Below are 21666 nucleotides of genomic sequence, written 5' to 3' on the forward strand. Positions count from 1 at the left end.
TATATATCGGGTTTGATATACCACGGCATGCAGCCAAATCAGCATTCAGGGCTCGAACCACCCACTTTATAATGCAGATTAACACCAGCGCATATGTCAAGCTGCCTGTTCTACAGCGACAGGGTATTCAAACTTCACATGCGCCGAACACAATAAGTGCAGACTTTACCGTGAAATGCTTACTTACAAGCCCTTAACCAACAGTGCAGTTCAAGAAGAGTTAAGAAACTATTTAAAGTAAAAAATAATAATAAAAAGTAACACAATAAGAATAACGAGGCTATATACAGGGGGCACTGGTACGGGGTCAGTGTGCGGGGGTACAGGCTAGTTGAGGTAATGTGTACATGTAGGTGGGGGTGAAGTGACTATGCATAGATAATAAACAGTGAGTAGCAGCAGTGTACAAAGGGGGGGGGGGTCAATGCAAATTGTCTGGTGGCGACTTTATTAATTGTTCAGCAGTCTAATGGCTTGAGGGTAGAAACTGTTGAGGAGCCTTTTGTTCCTAGACTTGGCGCTCCGGTACCGCTTGCCGTGCGGTAGCAGAGACACCAGTCTATAACTTGGGTGACTGGAGTCTCTGACAATTTTATGGGCTTTCCTCTGACACCGCCTAGTATATAGGTCCTGGATGGCAGGAAGTTTGGCCCCAGTGATGTACTGGGCTGTTCGCACTACCCTCTGTAGAACCTTACGGTCAGATGCCGAGCAGTTGCCATACTAGGCGGTGATGCAACTGGTCAGGATGCTCTCAATGGTGCAGCTGTAGAACCTTTTGAGGATCTGGGGACCCATGCCAAATCTCTTCGGTCTCCTGAGGGGGAAAACATTTTGTAGTGCCCTCTTCGACTGTTTTGGTATGTTTGGACCATAATAGTTCATTGGTGATGTGGACACCAAGGAACTTGAAACTCTCGACCCGCTCCACTACAGCCCGGTCGATGTTAATAGGGGCCTGTTCGACCCGACTTTTCCTGTAGTCCACGATCAGCTCCTTTGTCTTGCGCACATTGAGGGAGAGGTTGCACCACACTGCCTGTTCTCTGACCTCCTCCTATAGGCCGTCTCATCGTTGTCAGTGATCAGGCCTAACACCGTTGTGTTGTCAGCAAACTTAATGATGGTGTTGGAGTCATGTTTGGCCACACAGTCGTAGGTGAACAGAGAGTACAGGAGGGGACTAAGTACACACCCCTGAGGGGCCCCAGTGTTAACCTCTTGAGCTTATGGCTGAATACTGCCCCCTTTGGAGGAAGTGCGTGCCCATAGTAAACTGAAAATATTTTTTTCCAAATTGCTAATATATGCATATAATAATAATTATTGAATAGAAAACACTCTAAAGTTTCTAAAACCGTTTAAATTATGTCTGTATGTAAAGCAGAACTCTCAGGGCAGCCTTTCTCCCAAACTCTCTCTTGTCAAGAGAAAAGTTGGGTCAACTTTGACGTCATCGCCCCCACCCTTCCCAGGCAGCTACCGATCTGGGAACAGTATGTATTTGTTCAGCGCGATGTCTGCTTTCAATTGGCACGTTCATTGTTTGAATTTCGCGCTCCCTCATCCTTTGGCGGGAGGTCACTCTCACATACATGCACTCTATTGCGCGCGGCTGATTTGGAGAACGTTCTTTTCCAATAGACACCAGTTGAAGCCGGTTCGTTTGTTTGCGATTATCATTGTTTTACATGATAAAAACATCATTTTGCTCGATTCTGCACTTAGTTTGACCAGTTTAGTCGACATATAATATGTAATTTTGAAGTTTGATGCGCAAGAGTGCGGGACCAGAAGGAGCAGAAGTTATTTTGGGTGCATTTCAGCTGAAGCTGTTAGCATATGCTAATACAAAGACGCACAACTTGAAACCAAATGATGTATTGGGTAAGTATGACTCCTTCTACGTCTTCTGATCGAAGAACATCAAAGGTAAGGGAATATTTATGTGGTTATTTTGGGTTTCTGTGGACTCCAAACGTAGAGGAGACACTGCTAATATCTGAGCGCCGACTCATAGCATAGACTAGTGAACGAATTCTGTAACGTTAAAAATAAATGTAACACAGCGGTTGTATTAAGAAGAAGTGTATCTTTGTAACTATATGTAGAACATGTATATTTAGTCATGTTTATTGCTTGTTATCTGACGTTATCTGTCGGAGCTATCATAATTTCTCCGGACATTTTGAGTAGCATTTTTTGAAATGTCGTCATTGTAAACAGAGATTTATGGATATTAATGGCATATTATTGAAAAAAAAATATGTACTGTGTAACATGTAATATTACTGTCATCTGATGAAGATTTTCAAAAGGTTAGTGAATTATTTATTTTTTAATCCTACTTTTAAATTTTATATTTTCTGGGACAAAATGGCCGCCGCTTGCCTTTTGTTTCGGTGGTGGTCTAATATAAATGTGTGCTATGTTTTCGCCGTAAAACATTTTAGAAATCTGACTTGCTGGGTAGATGAACAAGGTGTTTATCTTTCATTTGAGCTATTGGACTTGTGTAGGTGTGGAGGTTAAATATGTCTAAGAATATTTTTCGCATTTTGCGTTATGCTAATGAGCTTGAGCCGTAGTCACGATCCCGGATCCGGGATGGGTAGCATCAAGAGGTTTTAAGGAGCAGCGTGACAGACGTGTTGTTGCCTACACTTACCACGTGGGGGGCGGCCCATCAGGAAGTCCAGGATCCAGTTGCAGAGGGAGGTATTTAGTCTTGGAGTCCTTAACTTAGTGATGAGCTTTGTGGGCACTATGTTGAACGCTGAGCTGTAGTCAATGAACAGCATTCTCACGTAGGTGTTCCTTTTGTCCAGGTGAGAAAGGGCAGGGGGGAGTGCGATACTGATTGCGTCATCTGTGGATCTGTTGGGGCGGTATGCAAATTGGAGTGGGTCTAAGGAATCCGGGAGGATGCTGTTGATGTGAGAAACGACCAGCCTTTCAAAACACTTAATGGATACCGACGTGAGTGCCACAGGGAGGTAATCATTTAGGGAGGTTACCTTCATTTTCATGGGCACAAGGGCTATGGTGGTCTGCTTGAAACATTACAGACTCGGTCAGGGAGAGGTTGAAGATGTCAGTGAAGACACTTGATAGTTGGTCAGCGCATGCTTTGAGTACACGTCCTGGTAATCCGTCTGGCCCAGCGGCTTTGTGAATGTTGACATGTTTAAAGGTTTTTGTTCACATTGGCTACTGAGAGCGTTATCACACAGCCATCCAGGACAGCTGGTGCTCTCGTGCATGCTAAAGTGTTGCTTGCCTCGAAGTGAGCATAAAAGGCATTTAGCTCATCTGGTCGGCTCGCGTCAGTGGGCAGCTCGAGTCTAGGTTTCCCTTTGTAGTCCGTAATAGTTTTCAAGCCCTGCCACATCCGAAGAGCGTCAGAGCCAGTGTAGTAGGATTCAATCTTGACACTTTGCTTGTTTGATGGTTCATCTGAGAGCATAGTGGCTTCTGGTTGGGATATGTACAGTGCCTTGCGAAAGTATTCGGCCCACTTGAACTTTGCAACCTTTTGCCACATTTCAGGCTTCAAACAAAGATATAAAACTGTATTTTTTTGTGAAGAATCAACAACAAGTAGGACACAATCATGAAGTGGAACGACATTTATTGGATATTTCAAACTTTTTTAACAAATCAAAAACTGAAAAATTGGGCGTGCAAAATTATTCAGCTCCTTTACTTTCAGTGCAGCAAACTCTCTCCAGAAGTTCAGTGAGGATCTCTGAATGATCCAATGTTGACCTAAATGACTAATGATGATAAATAGAATCCACCTGTGTGTAATCAAGTCTCCGTATAAATGCACCTGCACTGTGATAGTCTCAGAGGTCCGTTAAAAGCGCAGAGAGCATCATGAAGAACAAGGAACACACCAGGCAGGTCCGAGATACTGTTGTGAAGAAGTTTAAAGCCGGATTTGGATACAAAAAGATTTCCCAAGCTTTAAACATCCCAAGGAGCACTGTGCAAGCGATAATATTGAAATGGAAGGAGTATCAGACCACTGCAAATCTACCAAGACCTGGCCGTCCCTCTAAACTTTCAGCTCATACAAGGAGAAGACTGATCAGAGATGCAGCCAAGAGGCCCATGATCACTCTGGATGAACTGCAGAGATCTACAGCTGAGGTGGGATTCTCTGTCCATAGGACAACAATCAGTCGTATATTGCACAAATCTGGCCTTTATGGAAGAGTGGCAAGAAGAAAGCCATTTCTTAAAGATATCCATAAAAAGTGTAGTTTAAAGTTTGCCACAAGCCACCTGGGAGACACACCAAACATGTGGAAGAAGGTGCTCTGGTCAGATGAAACCAAAATTGAACTTTTTGGCAAAAATGCAAAACGTTATGTTTGGCGTAAAAGCAACACAGCTCATCACCCTGAACCCACCATCCCCACTGTCAAACATGGTGGTGGCAGCATCATGGTTTGGGCCTGCTTTTCTTCAGCAGGGACAGGGAAGATGGTTAAAATTGATGGGAAGATGGATGGAGCCAAATACAGGACCATTCTGGAAGAAAACCTGATGGAGTCTGCAAAAGACCTGAGACTGGGACGGAGATTTGTCTTCCAACAAGACAATGATTCAAAACATAAAGCAAAATCTACAATGGAATGGTTCAAAAATAAACATATCCAGGTGTTAGAATGGCCAAGTCAAAGTCCAGACCTGAATCCAATCGAGAATCTGTGGAAAGAACTGAAAACTGCTGTTCACAAATGCTCTCCATCCAACCTCACTGAGCTCAAGCTGTTTTGCAAGGAGGAATGGGAAAAAATGTCAGTCTCTCGATGTGCAAAACTGATAGAGACATACCCCAAGCGACTTACGGCTGTAATCGCAGCAAAAGGTGGCGCTACAAAGTATTAACTTAAGGGGGCTGAATAATTTTGCACGCCCAATTTTTCAGTTTTTGATTTGATAAAAAAGTTTGAAATATCCAATAAATGTCGTTCCACTTCATGATTGTGTCCCACTTGTTGTTGATTCTTCACAAAAAAAATACAGTTTTATATCTTTATGTTTGAAGCCTGAAATGTGGCAAAAGGTCGCAAAGTTCAAGGGGGCCGAATACTTTCGCAAGGCACTGTATGTACAGTCACTGTGAGGACGACGTCGTCAATGGACTTATTGATGAAGCCAATAACTGAGGTGGTATACTCCTCAATGCCATTGGATGAATCCCGGAACATATTCCAGTCTGTGGTAGCAAAACAGTCCTGTAGTGTAGCATCCGCGTCAGCTGACCACTTCCGTATTGAGCAAGTTGCTGGTACTTCCTGCTATAGTTTTTGCTTGTAAGCAGGAATCAGGAGGATATAATTATGGTCAGATTTGCCAAATGGAGGGCGCGGGAGAGCTTTGTATGTATCTCTATGTGTGGAGTAAAGGTGGTCTAGGATTTTTTCTTCTCTGGTTGCACATGTGACATGCTGGTAAAAATTTGGTAAAACCGATTTAAGATTGCTTGCATTAAAGTCCCCGGCCACTAGGAGAGCCACTTCTGAGTGAGCATTTTCTTCTTTGCTTATGGCCTTATAGAGTTGGTTGAGAGCGGTCTTAGTGCCAGCTTCGTGGTAGTAAATAGACGGCTACGAATAATAGAGATTAGAACTCTCTTGGTAGATAGTGTGGTCTACAGCTTATCATAAGGTACTCTACCTCAGGTGAGCAATACCTCGAGACTTCTTTAGTATTAGACATCGCACACCAGCTGTTATTGACAAATAACTCATCTTACCAGAGGTAGCGTCTCTGTTCTGCCGGTGCATGGAAAATGCCGCTAGCTCTATATTGTCCGTATCATTGTTCAGCCACGTCTCGGTGAAACACAAGACGTTACAGTTTTTGTCCCGTTGGTAGGATAATCTTAATCGTAGGTCATCAATTTTATTTTCCAATGATTGCAAGTTAGCAAGAAGAACGGCTGCCAGTGGGAGTTTACTCGCTCGCCTATGGATTCCCAGAAGGCTGCTCAATCTGCGGCCACTTTTCCTGCGTCTTTTCTTCACGCAAAAGGCAGGGACCTGGGCCCAATCCAGTGAAAGCAGGATATCCTTCTCGTTGGATTCGTTAAAGGAAAAAGTTTCTTCCAGTCCGTGGTGAGTAATCGCTGTTCTGATGTCCAGAAGTTATTTTCGGTCATCCATTCAGGTCTAGAACAAAACTCCCATTAAACACAGCAGAGTGATTTGATCTCTAATGGCTTGCAGAGCCAATTCATAAAGACAACCGTCTGATCCCATTTAATGTGGCTGTTGTGCATTATACTAACTGAAACACAAACAGAAAGCTCTCTGCTGAACAGACACACTTAGCAGCTATGGCCAGAAAGCTAGAGCATTGGGGGAAAAGCCACTGTTATTTTCCTCATAATTTCTTCAAGTGTTTTTTGTAAAAAAACAGATTTGTACCACCGGCTAAATAAGCAATTCACTATTCTGTGTTGTTCATTCTGTATAAGGTAGGGATGTAGTGAGGGGTCTGGGCTAGGGGTCAGGGGTGAGTAGTACCTTGTATCCCTCTGCTCCATGGATGATGTCTTTCATTGAGCTGGTCACTCTCTCTCTCTCAGCCTTCAACACCTCCACTTCCTCCTTCAGCAACACAGCCTCTTTCCTGCTGGTGTCCAGCTCCTTCCTGGCTTTCACAGCCACCGCCTTGATCTTATTCATCCTCTCATCCTTCTCTTTGCTTTCCTTCTCCAGCAGGGCTGAGATGGAGGGATGAGACATCATCACACACAGATCATTGGAGGAATCAGTATCCCTCAATGATTGGCACTTTGTATCTGTCATTCTTAAATGAGCTTAATAAACATCTTGGAAGATCATCTCAAAACAAACAATAATTACATGTTTTGTATTGCTCATCTGTCATAGTATTATTACACAGAGTTTCCTGTTCTGTTCTACATTGGACAGTAGTAATTAGGAACATACCGATTTTCTCAGTGAACTCATTGGCTGTGTTCTCCTCTGAGACAGGAGACGGGGCTGAAGACTGGTGGGGGGAAAGAGTGAGGGAGGGAAAAGTCAATCTGTAGAACTAATGAAAAATACCACAGCAGTCACTTTGACAAACCATGGCTTAGGAAAAAAGCGGTGGGCAAAAAAAAAATCAATCCCTTTATGTCCTTTAGATGGTGTGTAGATGTTTTGAAGGAATGAAGCCAGAAGAAGTACTTACCAGTAAGCCAGCCATCTCACTTCTCAGCTGAGATATCACTGTGTCCTTCTCTGTTAGCTGCTGTTGTAGCTCTCTCCTCTCCTTCTCCGCCTGTTCTTCCTCCTCCTCTCTTCCCTCCTTTTCCTCCCTCTCTCTGTCTGCCAGTGTCTCTGTAGCCTGGCTGACCTGTGTCAGTAGTTCTTGGTTCTCTGTTCTCATCTTCTCATTGGCCAGTTTCATTTCCCTTAGGTCTTTCTGTAGAGCTTCAGTATCTCCCACCACCTCCCCCAGATTACTCTTCAGCAGGCTCCTCTCCTTCTCCAGCTCCTCTATACGAGCCTGCAGCTCCTCCACCTCCTCCCCTGGGCTCCCCTGCACATTCTTAGAACTCTCCCTCTGCACCACCTCTAGATTACTCTTCAGCAGGCTCCTCTCCTTCTCCAGCTCCTCTATACGAGCCTGTAGCTCAGCCACCTCCTCTCTCTGGCCTTGACTCTCCTCCACCTCCCTCTCTCTTTCCTCCCACAGCCTCATCACCTCCATCTCTCTGTCCTGCAGTGCTGACAGTGTTCTGTCTCTCTCTGTGCTCACCACATTGACTGTTTCCTCTAACTCCTGAACAGCACTCTCCTTCATCTGTAGCTGAGAGAGGATCTCCCCGTTCTGCTTGCTCAGATCCTCCACTGAAGCCCTTAGCTCTACAGATAACACTGTCTGCACCTCAAGAGATGCCTTTAGCTCAGAGGCTAACACTGTCTGCGCCTCTACCGAGTTCTTTAGCTTGAGGGCTAACGCAGTCTTCTCCTCCATAGACGTCTGCAGCTGCTCCTTCAGCCCCTCGGCTGCCTGTGTCTGCTTTAGGAAGCTCTCCAGCCTCTTCTCCAGGCCCTGGACCTTTTCCAACAGGCTGTCTCTGTCTTCATTTAACCCTTTCACCCTCTCCACCAGACCATCTCGCTCCTCAGTAAGCCTTCTGACGCTCTCCTGTAGCTCCTGGACTGCAGAAGCCGCATGTTCCTTCATAGCTTCATACTGTCTGGTGACGTCCCCGGTCCTCTGACCTAGCTCAGTCTCCAGGCCTCTCAGGATGTCTCTGGTGTGTTCGTACTCAGCCACCGCCTGGCTCCTGTCTAGGGACTCACACTGGGACCTCAGCTCCTGAGCCTGACCCTGCTGTTCTTGCAGGGTCAGGCTCTGGTGGGCTGCACCAGGGACAGGGCAGGACAGGCTCTGTCTGGGGCTGGAGGGGCTAGCAGGACTGGCAGGTAGGCCGTCCATTGAATCTCTCTGTGGGCCGCTCTGCTGGAGCTGAGTGAAAGCTTGAGCCTCCTGAAGGTCACGGTTAGGGGTTTCCAGGCTCAGAAGATCACGGTTAGGGGTCGCAACCTCCCGGGTCATCAGCAACTCTTCGATTTTAAACTGTAGTTCCTCCTTCTCTGTATGAAACTCCTCCCTCACCCTCTCAAGCTCAGCCTCCAGTTCAGTCTTCACATTCCCCAGGAAGGTCAGCTCGTCTTGCAGCATGGTATTCTGGGATTGCTGGTCCTCCAGGGCAGATCGTAGCTGTCCGCTCTCTGTCTCTCCATCACTGGCATCAATCAGACTTGAACCAGACAGCTCCAACATCCTGGCTATTCCTGAGCTGCGGCCGCTAGGCTCCTCATCTTCCTGCACATCCTGCTGGAAGCTGTCATAACAAGAGGTAGAAGATTGGATTAATAAAGCACTTTTTCTATCTGCTCAAAGCATTTTACTGTACATTGTATGACTTAGCTCGTCCATCACCAATGTGTAGCAATAGGCCCCACCTGTCTTTGAGAGCCAGCTGCTCACTGAGCTCCTCTTGGAGGAGTAGCAGTCTCTCTTTCTCCATCTCAAAGTCCTCTTCCAGAGCTCTCAGCTCCTCTTCATGTTGCACACTATGCTGAGCCAACTCCTCTCTCAGGTTCTCTACTTCCTGCTGGGCCTGAAAGGAAAATAAACACACACACACACACACATACACACTTTATTGCAACATTTAAAGCAGGTGGTCTTCATCAACTATCAGCTTACAACAGTGTAACAGTTTTTCTTTTGTGACATTTTTTATACACTAATTTTTAACTAACCTCTGTCAGCGCCCTCTGGTGGTCTACTTGCAGCGCTGAAGCCACCTGGGCGCTTCGCTCCAAGGCTGCAGCTAGCTCTGTCTGCAGACTCAGGATCTGTGACTCCAGGCTGCAGCTAACGGCTTCTACACTCTGGTTTGTGTGTTCCCTTTCTCTCTGTTTTTCTTTCTCTCTTTCACTCTCTTTCTCTCTATCATTCTCTTCTTTCTTCCTCAGAAGCCTCTGGAAGAATTCAACTTCTTCTTTGTGTTTGGCTTGGGATGAGTCTAAGCTCTTCTCCAAGGCTGCAATTTTCTTCTGGTGGTCTTCCTTGGCCTGGTCCAACTCTCCCAGCAGGGTGGCCAGTTTCCCTACTGCATCCTGGTCATATTCAACAGAAAACAAAGTTAGAACTGGACTGGAACAAAAGGCTAAACACCCTGTAGTTATCAAGGGCCAGGGTGGGTGACTACTGGTCTGGCCTACACAGACAGATGACATGGTATACTATAGTTCACCTGTTCCCGGTGCTTGACCTTCTCATTCTCCTTCCGCAGCAACACCGCACTCTGCTGGGTCTCAGCCTTTTCCAGCAACAAGGCACTCATCCTCTCAGTCAGTTCCTAGTAGAACAGAATGGAAAACACATTACTGACAATCACTCATGAATAAAATAGAAATGAACAGAACACCTTTGCACTTCAGCAGCATGAGATTATACATTTTCTCATGTAAGATTTTAAAACCACAAACCTGTATGATGGAGTCACCTGAATTGCCTTTTGGCTGAGACTTGAGAGTATCAACCTCCTTTTCCAAAACTGTAAAAAAATATAGAAAAAATTATTAAAAAAGGAAATCCAACCTGCTACTGTATTAATATTATCAACGATCACAACATTGAATGGTAAACCGTGAATAGATGGCAGCATTCGCACAAAACTGAAAGGGCAAACCACCGCATTTACCCAGGTGACTGGTGACTGGGAAAATGGTTGAATGCTAACAATGTATTTATTCCCTCCATAAGGCAATCAAACAGGCAAAACGTCAGTACAGAGAGAAAGTGGAGTCGCAATTCAACGGCTCAGACACGAGACATACAGTGGGGCAAAAAAGTATTTAGTCAGCCACCAATTGTGCAAGTTCTCCCACTTAAAAAGATGAGAGAGGCCTGTAATTTCATCATGAGTGCTTGTTTGTAGGTGACCAAATACTAATTTTCCACCATAATTTGCAAATAAATTCATTAAAAATCCTACAATGTGATTTTCTGGATTTTTTTTCTCATTGTCGGTCATAGTTGAAGTGTACCTATGATGAAAACTACAGGCTTCTCTCTTTTTAAGTGGGAGAACTTGCACAATTGGTGGCTGACTAAATACTTTTTTTGCACCACTGTATGTTGCAGGGTCTACAATCACGGACTACAAAGGGAAAACCAGCTGCGTCGCGGACACCAACGTCTTGCTGCCAGACAAGCTAAACACCTTCTTCGCCTGTTTTGAGGACAACACAGTGCCACCGACGCGGCATGCCCCCAAGGACGGTGGGCTCTCGTTCTACGTGGCCGATGTGAGTAAGAAATGTAAGCATGCACTAGCCCAGCAGGCATCCCTAGCCACGTCCTCAGAGCATGTGCAGACCAGCTGGCGGAAGTGTTTTTACAACTCTCCCCACTTGGTTTCAGGATGTCCACCACTGTTCCTGTACCCAAGAAAGCAAAGGTTACTGAACTAAAAAACTATCGCCCCGTAACACTCACTTCTGTCATCACCCCCCCAACCCCTCTTTTACGCTGCTGCTACTCTCTGTTTATCATATATGCATAGTCACTTTAACTATACATTCATGTACATACTACCTCAATTGGGCCGACCAACCAGTGCTCCCGCACATTGGCTAACCGGGCTCTGCATTGTGTCCCGCCCACCAACCCCTCTTTTACGCTACTGCTACTCTCTGTTCATCATATATGCATAGTCACTTTAACCACATCTACATGTACATACTACCTCAGTCTGACAAACCGGTGTCTGTATGTAGCCTCGCTACTGTATATAGCCTCGCTACTGTATATAGCCTGTCTTTTTACTGTTGTTTTATTTCTTTACCTACCTACCTATTGTTCACCTAATACCTTTTTTGCACTATTGGTTAGAGTCTGTAAGTAAGCATTTCACTTCGGCACACGTAACAAATAAACTTTGATTTGAAGTGCTTTGAGAGGCTAGTTAAGGATCATATCACCTCCACCTTACCTGACACCCAAGATCCACTTTCATTTGCTTACCGCCCCAATAGATCCACAGGCGATGCAATCGCCATCGTACTGCCCTATCCCATCTGAGGAATACCTACGTCAGAATGCTGTTCATTGACTATAGCTCAGCATTCAACACCATAGTACCCATTAAGCTCGGGGCACTGGGTCTGAACCCCGCCCTGTGCAACTGGGTCCTGGACTTCCTGACGGGCCATCCCCAGATGGTGAAGGTAGGAAACAATACCTCCACTTCACTGATCCTCAACACAGGGGCCCCACAACGTTGTGTGCTCAGCCCCCTCCTGTACTCCCTGTTCACCCACGACTGTGTGGCCAAGCACACCAACTCAATCATCAAGTTTGCCTGTCGACACAACAGTAGTAGGCCTGATTACCAACAATGAGGAGACAGCCTACAGGGAGGAGGTGAGGGCACTGGCAGAGTCTTGCCAGGAAAATAAACTCTCCCTCAACAAAACGAAGTGGACTTAAGGAAACAGCAGAGGGAGGAGCAGGCCCCTGTCCACATCAAAGGGACCGCAGTAGAGAAGGTGGAAAGCTTCAAGTTCCTGGTCGTACACGTCACTGACGATCTGAAATGGTCTACCCACACAGACAGTGTGGTGAAGAAGGCGCAACAGCGCCTCTTCAACCTCAGGAGGCTGAAGAAATTCGGCTTGGCACCTAAGACCCTCAGAAACTTTCACAGATGCACAATTGAGAGCATCCGGTCAGGCTGTATCACCGCCAGGTACAGCAACTTCCACGCCCGCAACCGCAGGGCTCTCCAGAGGGTGGTACGGTCTGCCCAACGCATCACTGGGGGCACACTGCCTGCCCTCCAGGACACCTACAGCACCCGATGTCACAGGAAGGCCAAAAAGATCATCAAGGACATCACCACACGAACCACAGCCCGTTCACCCCACTATCATCCAGAAGGCAAAGTCAGTATAGGTGCATCAAAGCTCAGATAGAGAGACTGAAAGGCTATCCGACTGTTAAATAGCCATCACTAGCCAGCTACCACCCGGTTACTCAACCCTGCACCTCGGAGGCTGCTGCCCTATATACAGTACCAGTCAAAAGTTTGGACACGCCTACTCATTCAAGGGTTTTTCTTTATTTTTACTATTTTCTACATTGTAGAATAAAGACATCCAAACTATGAAATAACACATATGGAATAATGTAGTAACCAACAACAAAAAAAGTGTTAAACCAATAAAAATGTATTTAAAATGTCAGATTCTTCAAAGTAGCCACCCTTTGCCTTGATGACAGCTTTGCACACGCTTGGCATTCTCTCAACCAGTTTCGCCTGGAATGCTTTTCCAACAGTCTTGAAGGAGTTCCCACATATGCTGAGCACTTGTTGGCGGCTTTTCCTTCACTCTGCGGTCCAACTCATCCCAAACCATCTCAATTGGGTTGAGGTCGGGTGATTGTGGAGGCCAAGTCATCTGATGCAGCACTGATGCAGAATTCTAAATAAATCAGACAGCGTCACCAGCAAAGCACCCCACACCATTACACCTCCTCCTCCATGTTTCACGGTGGGAATCACACATGCGGAGATCATCCGTTCACCTACTCCACATCTCACAAAGACACGGCGGTTAGAACCAAAAATCACACATTTGGACTCGTAAAAACAAAGGACAGATTTCCACCGGTCTAATGTCCAATGCTCGTGTTTCTTGGCCAAAGCAAGTCTCTTCTTCTTATTGGTGTCCTTTAGTAGTGGTTTCTTTGCAGCAATTCGACCATTAAGGCCTGATTCACGCAGTCTCCACTGAACAGTTGATGTTTAGATGTGTCTGTTACTTGAACTCTGTGAAGCATTTATTTGGGTTGCAATCTGTGGTGCAGTTAACTCTAATGAACTTATCCTCTGCAGCACAAGTAACTCTGGGTCTTCCTTTCCTATGGCGGTCCTCATGAGAGCCAGTTTCATCATAGCGCTTGATGGATTTTCAAAGTTCTAGACATTTTCCGTATTGACTGTCCTTTGTCTTAAAGTAATGATGGACTGTTGTTTCTCTTTGCTTATTTGAGCTATCCTTGCCATAATATGGACATGGTTTTTTTGGACCAAATATGGCTCTCTTCTGCATACCACCCCTACCTTGTCACAGAGTGTGCAAAGCTGTCCTCAAGGCAAAGGGTGGCTACTTTGAAGAATCTCAAATATAAAACATATTTTGATTCATTTAACACCTTTTTGATTACTACATGATTCCATGTGTTATGTCATAGTTTCGATGTCTGCACTACTATTCTACAATGTAGAAAATAGTTTTGTTTTTTTAAACCTGGTGCTGTACATAGATATGGAATCACCGGCCATTTTAATAATGGAACAATAATCACTTTAATAATGTTTACATACTGCTTTACTCATCTTATATGTACAGTTGAAATTGGAAGTTTACATACACTTAGGTTGGAGTCATTAAAACTTGTTTTTCAACCACTCCACAAATTTTTTGTTAACAAACTATAGTTTTGGCAAGGTGGTTAGCACATCTACTTTGTGCATGACACAAGTTATTTTTCCAACAATTGTTTACAGACAGATTACTTCACTTATAATTCACTGTATCACAAATCCAGTGGGTCAGAAGTTTACATACACTAAGTTGACTGTGCCTTTAAACAGCTTGGAAAATTCTAGAAAATTACGTCATGGCTTTACAAGCTTCTGATAGGCTAATTGACATAATTTGAGTCCAGTGGAGGTGTACCTGTGGATGTATTTCAAGGCCTACCTTCAAACTCAGTGCCTCTTTGCTTGACATCATGGGAAAATCAAAAGAAATCAGCCAAGACCTCAGAAAAAATATTGTAGACCTCCACAAGTCTGGTTCATCCTTGGGAGCAATTTCCAAACACCTGAAGGTACCATGTTCATCTGTACAAACAATAATCTGCAAGTATAAACACCATGGGACCACGCAGCCATCATACTGCTCAGGAAGGAGACGCGTTCTGTCTCCTAGAGATGGACGTGCTTTGGTGCAAAAAGTGCAAATCAATCCCAAAACAACAGCAAAGGACCTGAAGATGCTGGAGAAAACAGGTACAAAAGTATCTACATCCACAGTAAAACGAGTCCTACATCGACATAACCTGAAAGGCCGCTCAGCAAGGAAGAGCCACCGCTCCAAAACCACCATAAAAAAATCCATACTACGGCTTGCAACTGCATATGGGGACAAAGATGGTACTTTTTGAAGAAATGTCTTCTGGTCGGATGAAACAAAAATAGAACCGTTTGGCCATAATGACCATCGTTATATTTGGAGGAAAAAGGAGGAGGCTTGCAGGTTGAAGAACCCCATCCCGACCGTGAAGCACGGGCATGGCAGCATCATGTTGTGGGGGTGCTTTGCTGCAGGAGGGACTGGTGCACTTCACAAAATAGATGGCGTCATAAAAAAGGAAAATTATGTGGATATATTGAAGCAACATCTCAAGACATCAGTCAGGAAGTGAAAGCTTGGTCGCAAATGGGTCTTCCAAATGGACAATGACCCCAAGCATACTTCCAAAGTTCTGGCAAAATGGCTTAAGGACAACAAAGTCAAGGTATTGGAGTGGCCATCACAAAGCCCTGACCTCAATCCTATAGAACATTTGTGGGCAGAACTGAAAACGTGTGTGTGAGTAAGGAGGCCTATAAACCTGACTCAGTTACACTAGCGCTGTCGGGTGAATTTTGGCCCATTCCTCCTAACTTAATCTGGGAAGCTTGTAGAAGGCTACCCAAAACATTTGACCCAAGTTAAACAATTTAAAGGCAATGCTACCAAATACTAATTGAGTGTATGCAAACTTCTGACCCACTGGGAATGTGATGAAAGAAATCAAATATGAAATAAATCATTCTCTACTATTATTCTGACATTTCATTCTTAAAATGAAGTGGTGATCCTAGCTGACCTAAAACAGGGAATTTTTACAAGGATTACATGTCGGGAATTGTGAAAAACTGAGTTTAAATGTATTTGGCTAAGGTGTATGTAAACTTCCGACCCCACCATACCCCTGTCTGCACATTATGCCCTGAATCTATTCTACCACGCCCAGAAATCTACTCCTTTTATTCTTTGTCCACAATGCTCGAGGCGACCAGCTTTGATAGCCTTTAGCCGTACCCTCATCCTACTCCTCCTCTGGTCCTCGGGTGATATGGAGGTAAACCCAGGCCCTGCGTGTCCCCAGGCACTCTCATTTGCTGACTTCTGTGATCCAAAAAACCTTGGTTTCATGCATGTCAACATCAGAAGCCTCCTCCCTAAGTTTGTTTTACTCACTGCTTTAGCACACTCCGCCAGCCCTGATGTCCTTGCCGTGTCTGAATCCTGGCTTAGGAAGGTCACCAACAATTCTGAGATTGGGTGCATCTCAGCCACGCTCAAAACATATAACTGCCATCGATAAAAGACAGTACTGTACAGCCGTCTTCATCGACCTGGCCAAGGCTTTCGACTCTGTCAATCACCACATTCTTATCGGGCAGACTCAATAGCCTTGGTTTTTCTAATGACTGCCTCGCCTGGTTCACCAACTACTTTGCAGACAGAGTTCAGCGTGTCAAATCGGAGGGCATGTTGTCCGGACGTCTGGCAGTCTCTATGGGGGTACCACAGGTTTCAATTCTCGAGCCGACTCTTTTCTCTGTATATATCAATGATGTCGCTCTTGCTGCGGGCGATTCCCTGATCCACCTCTACGCAGACGACACCATTCTGTATACTTCTTGCCCTTCCTTGGAAACTGTGCTAACTAACCTCCAAACGAGCTTCAATGCCTTACAACACTCCTTCCGTGGCCTCCAACTGCTCTTAAACGCTAGTAAATCCAAATGCATGCTTATCAACCGTTCGCTGCCCGCACCCGCCCGCCCGACTAGCATCACCACCCTCGACGGTTCCAACCTAGAATATGTGGACAACTATAAATACCTAGGTGTCTGGCTAGACTGTAAACTCTCCTTCCAGACTCATATTAAACATCTCCAATCCAAAATCCAATCTAGAATCTGCTTTCTATTTCGCAAAAAAGCCTCCTTCACTCACGCCGCCAAACTTAACCTAGTAAAACTGACTATCCTACCGATCCTCGGCGATGTCATCTACAAAATAGCTTCCAACACTCTACTCAGGAAACAGGATGCAGTCTATCACAGTGCCATCCGTTTTGTTCCCAAATCACCTTATACCACCCACCACTGCGACCTGTATGCTCCAGTTGGCTGGCCCCCGCTACATATTCGTTGCCAGACCCACTGGCTCCAGGTCATCTATAAGTCTTTGCTAGGTAAAGCTCCACCTTATCGCAGTTCACTGGTCTCGATAACAACACCCACCCGTAGCACACGTTCCAGCAGGTATATCTCACTGATCATCTCCAAAGCCAACACCTCATTTGGCAGCCTTTCGTTCCAGTTCTCTGCTGCCAGTGACTGGAACGAATTGCAAAAATCACTGAAGTTGGAGACTTATTTCCCTCACTAACTTTAAACATCAACTATCTGAGCAGCTAACCGATCGCTGCAGCTGTACATAGTCTATCTGTAAATAGCACACCCAATCTATCTACCTCATCCCCATACTGTTTTTATTTTATTGACTTTTCTGCTCTTTTGCACACCAGTATCTCTACTTGCACATCATCATCTGCTCATTTATCACTCCAGTGTTAATCTGCTAAATTGTAATTATTCGCTCCTATGGCCTATTTATTGCCTACATCCTCATGCCTTTTGCACACACTGTATATAGACTCTTTTTTCTACTGTGTCATTGACTTGTTTATTGTTTTATTGGCTTGTTTATTGTTTACTCCATGTGTAACTCTGTGTTGTTGTCTGTGTCACACTGCTTTGTTTTATCTTGGCCAGGTCGCAGTTGCAAATGAGAACTTGTTCTCAACTAGCCTACCTGGTTAAATAAAGGTGAAATAAAATTTTAAAAACTGTATATACTGTACTCTATTCTACTGTATTTTAGTCAATGCCACTCCGACATTGCTCGTCCTAATATTTATATATTTCTTTATTCCATTCTTTTACTTTTAGATTTGTCTATAGTCGTGAATTGTTAGATGCTACTGCACTGTTGGAGCTAGGAACACAAGCATTTTGCTACACCTGCAATAACATCTGCTAAATATGTCTATGTGACCAATAAAATGTGATTTGATTTAAACAATGTATGACAGATGCATCATGTACCTGCACATTTGGACTTCATCTTCTGTATGGCAGCCATCTGCTTCTTGGCAAACTTGATGAGGTCATCTTTGGACAACGTGTCCAACTTCAAAGAGGTACCAGTAAGACAAAGAGGTACCAGTAAGACAAAGAGGTACCAGTAAGACAAAGAGGTACCAGTAAGACAAAGAGGTACCAGTAAGACAAAGAGGTACCAGTAAGACAAAGAGGTAACAGTAAGACAAAGAGGTACCAGTAAGACAAAGAGGTAACAGTAAGACAAAGAGGTACCAGTAAGACAAAGAGGTACCAGTAAGACAAAGAGGTAACAGTAAGACAAAGAGGTAACAGTAAGACAAAGAGGTAACAGTAAGACAAAGAGGTAACACATAGAAAGTAAGACATAGAAAGCATTATGTGCTGCACCTTTGACTTAGCGGCAGCACCTGGAGGAGGTGAGGTCACAGACTCTGGGCTGGTGTCCTGCTGTTGTAGAGAAAAAAATATGACATAAAACAGGATACAGGTATGACACAGACACCATACAACTGCCAACTAACTGAATGATCTACATATCACATTTGATCATACATTACTAGCTACTCATTATTATTTTCTAGATCAGTCAGTCAGCTATAATTGAACTACAATGCATCACGGATTTGACACTGCTCTCGAACAATGCCCCACCCACCCACCCACCCACCCACCCACCCACCCACCCCACACACACACACACACACACACACACACACACACACACACACACACACACACACACACACACACACACACACACACACACACACACACACACACACACAAATCTCACCTTTGCAGCTTAGGCAAACCCTAAAAGAAGCGACGAGTAGGTATCACGTAACTAAACTCATCTAACGTTAGCTAGATTTCTTTGCCTGGTGATATGAAGCATGTGAATACTTCTGGATAAGGAAACAACTAGCTAGTTGTCCATGGCTAACGTTACAGTACCTTAATAGCTAGCTAACTTCACCAGTAATTTTGGTAAGATGTATGAGAACTAAAAAGTATTGTTAGCAGCTCAGTAGGCAGTAGTATCGCATATAGTTTATTACAATGGCGATTAAGTTCTCATCTCTAGTGTTAGCTATGCCAGCTAGCCAAACATCCTACAAACACTTCCTTGTCGTTGGACCAAACTTACCTCCATCTTGATCGACGCAATTTAAGTACCCAATCGTTAACGAAATCGGTAATCTGTGTAACTGAATATCTGATATGTGTTCTTATATTGCACGGTTACTGTACGATATGAAAACGAAAGGATTTCAATATTTTGGTGCTGTCTAATGCTTAGCTTCAGGTCATTTCCGCTTCAACCAACGTACATACGTCACAACGAACGTAGGTCAAATCTTCTTCATCAATGGTATATTTGCGATCACACAATTTAATGTGCATCCCGCCACCTACTATGCAGGATGGAAACAGGATTCCCCAAAAAACGAAATAAACGACCAAAAAACGACCCCAAAAATCGATAAATAAAATAAGCTAAATCAAACAACTTTTCTGTAAAAATATGTAGGGCGGGTCTTCCGGGCCAGTACCCTTTGCATGTCTTCAGGTGTAGAATCCTTGAGTCCCAAAAACATTTCTGCAGCAGCCAGAGCTAGTGCTGCACAGTTTTTAAAAGTGGCATTTCTTCATTCACCGAGCGTCAATAACCGGGCACCACCACACCAGGAATTCTCTTCAGGTATTCAACCTGAACATCTGTCGTCACCCCTGAGATGACTCCTTTGCCCCAAAGTTCAAAACAGAAAACTACTGTTGTCTGGATTATTTTGAGGCCCACTGCAATCTTCCTCTCTTCTTCAGAAATACAATTAATCAAAATAAGACCATTACTGGTTGCTCGACAGACCCCACTTTTCCAAGCTCATACTTCACCATTTTTGACACCTCAAATGGGTTTCCCACTTATGCATCTTTTCTCAACAAATGCATCCACTCCAATTTCAGACAATGTCCTTTTTGTTCCAGTTTTTGATACGACTGTTGTCCATTCAGAACATTAGTCTTCTCCAAATTCACCAAATAGTAAAAAGTGCAGAATTGAGTTAGATTCAAAGTAACATTAGTTAATTATACCCTGTAATAGCCGTTTCCAGGTGAACAAAATAGAAGAGCAGTCGCAGATAAAGTCAATCATAAATCAATCAGATGAATTACAAGTTGCAACAGGGAGACACCTCCAGCAATAACCTCCAGAACAGAGGCAGAGAAAATGTCTAACAGGCCCCTTGGAGACAGGCCTGTTATATCCTAATCAGACAGCACAAAGTATACTGTAATCACCAGCCAAAAAGCTTGTAGGAAGTCAAAACAAAAGGCAGTGACTTTGTCAGCTGCTACAGAATCACACAGTGTTACACAGAATACAATAATAATCAGTGTGTCCTGGGTTTGTATGCATCTAGTGTGGCATAAATAACTAGTATAAACAGATATTAGTTTAATTCATAACATATAGCATATGGTCTAGTGACCATCGAATCGAGTGTTACAAACAGAACACTGGAAATCATGTAAATTACAGAAAGGGAAAATATGTAATATGCTAAACATATACTGTACATCCTAAATATTCCCATTAAATACAGTACTCCAACAACTTAACTTTATTTGAACTTTAAGTCGTTAGTGCAATTCAATCAGTGAAGGTGTGTAATTGTTTGGGATGCGAGAAACTATTGATGTTCTGTACACGGGACTAGGTAACCCAAATTAATTTTTAAAAAGGGTCTGTTTTTTTCTCAGGCTAAACAGAATTGGTACATGTTTCACATAAATGACTATTTTACTGTAGCTACTAAATCATTTTCTGTCTGTATGTCACACATGCTATTCAGCAGGCTCCAGGAGTGAAGTCACTCGATTCAGTATTACCACCGGGTAGCCCATACAGGAAAAGGTCAGTGTTGTCTGTTCACAGAGTAAAGCTATACTTTATTTTATTTTAAATGTTTTAATTTAACATTTATTTAACTAGGCAAGTCAGTTAAGAACATATTCTTATTTAAAATGACGGCCTACCAAAAGGCCTCCTGCCGGGGCTGGGATACATTTTTTTTAAATAGGACAAAATCACAACAAGAGAGACACCACAACAATACATAAAGAGAGACCGAAGACAACAACATGGAATGGCAGCAACACAACATGACAACAACACGGTAGCAACAAAACATGGCAGCAGCACAACATGGTAGCAGCACAAAACATGGCACTAACCTTATTGGGAACAATCAACAGCACAAAGGGGAAAAAGGTAGAGACAACAATACATCATGTGAAGCAGCCACAACTGTCAGTTGATTGAGTCATTGAATATAGAGATGGAGATAAAACTGTTCAGTTTGAGGTTTTTTAGCAGCTCGTTCCAGTCGCTAGCTGCAGCAAACTGAAAAGAGGAGCGACATTGGGATGTGTGGGCTTTGGGGACCTTTAACAGAATGTGACTGGCAGAACGGGTGTTGTATGTGGAGGATGAGGGCTGCAGTAGGCATCTCAGATAGGGGGGAGTGAGGCCTAAGAGGGTTTTATAAAGAAGCATCAACCAGTGGGTCTTGCGACAGGTATACAGAGATGACCAGTTTACAGAGGAGAATAGAGTGCAGTGATGTGTCCTATAAGGAGCATTGGTGGCAAATCTGATGGCCGAATGGTAAAGAACATCTAGCTGCTCGAGAGCACTCTTACCTGCCAATCTATACATTTATGTCTCCGTAATCTAGCATGGGTAGGATGGTAATCTGAATCAGGGTTAGTTTGACAGCTGGGGTGAAAGAGGAGCGATTACGATAGAGGAAACCAAGTCGAGATTTAACCTTATCCTGCAGCTTTGA

At 44.1% G+C, this 21666-nt stretch overlaps 1 protein-coding gene across 1 annotated transcript in view; it reads right to left on the reverse strand.

Annotated features, from left to right (window-relative positions):
* Positions 1 to 19138, reverse strand: part of LOC112240042 (GRIP and coiled-coil domain-containing protein 2-like) — a 35551-nt gene extending 16413 nt beyond the window's left edge. Inside the window, exons 1-10 of the mRNA XM_024408419.2 lie at positions 18960 to 19138; positions 18200 to 18259; positions 17795 to 17879; positions 10041 to 10108; positions 9806 to 9910; positions 9309 to 9668; positions 9006 to 9163; positions 7219 to 8884; positions 6972 to 7032; positions 6543 to 6742 (exon numbers count right to left, since the gene is read on the reverse strand). Of these exons, the coding sequence (XP_024264187.2) occupies positions 6543 to 6742; positions 6972 to 7032; positions 7219 to 8884; positions 9006 to 9163; positions 9309 to 9668; positions 9806 to 9910; positions 10041 to 10108; positions 17795 to 17879; positions 18200 to 18259; positions 18960 to 18965 (2769 nt within the window). The 5' untranslated portion in view covers positions 18966 to 19138. The remainder of the gene's footprint in view (positions 1 to 6542; positions 6743 to 6971; positions 7033 to 7218; positions 8885 to 9005; positions 9164 to 9308; positions 9669 to 9805; positions 9911 to 10040; positions 10109 to 17794; positions 17880 to 18199; positions 18260 to 18959) is intronic.
* Between the last annotated feature and the right edge of the window lie 2528 nt (positions 19139 to 21666).

The sequence above is a fragment of the Oncorhynchus tshawytscha genome, linkage group LG03 (assembly GCF_018296145.1).
Source record: "Oncorhynchus tshawytscha isolate Ot180627B linkage group LG03, Otsh_v2.0, whole genome shotgun sequence".
NCBI lineage: Eukaryota > Metazoa > Chordata > Actinopteri > Salmoniformes > Salmonidae > Oncorhynchus > Oncorhynchus tshawytscha.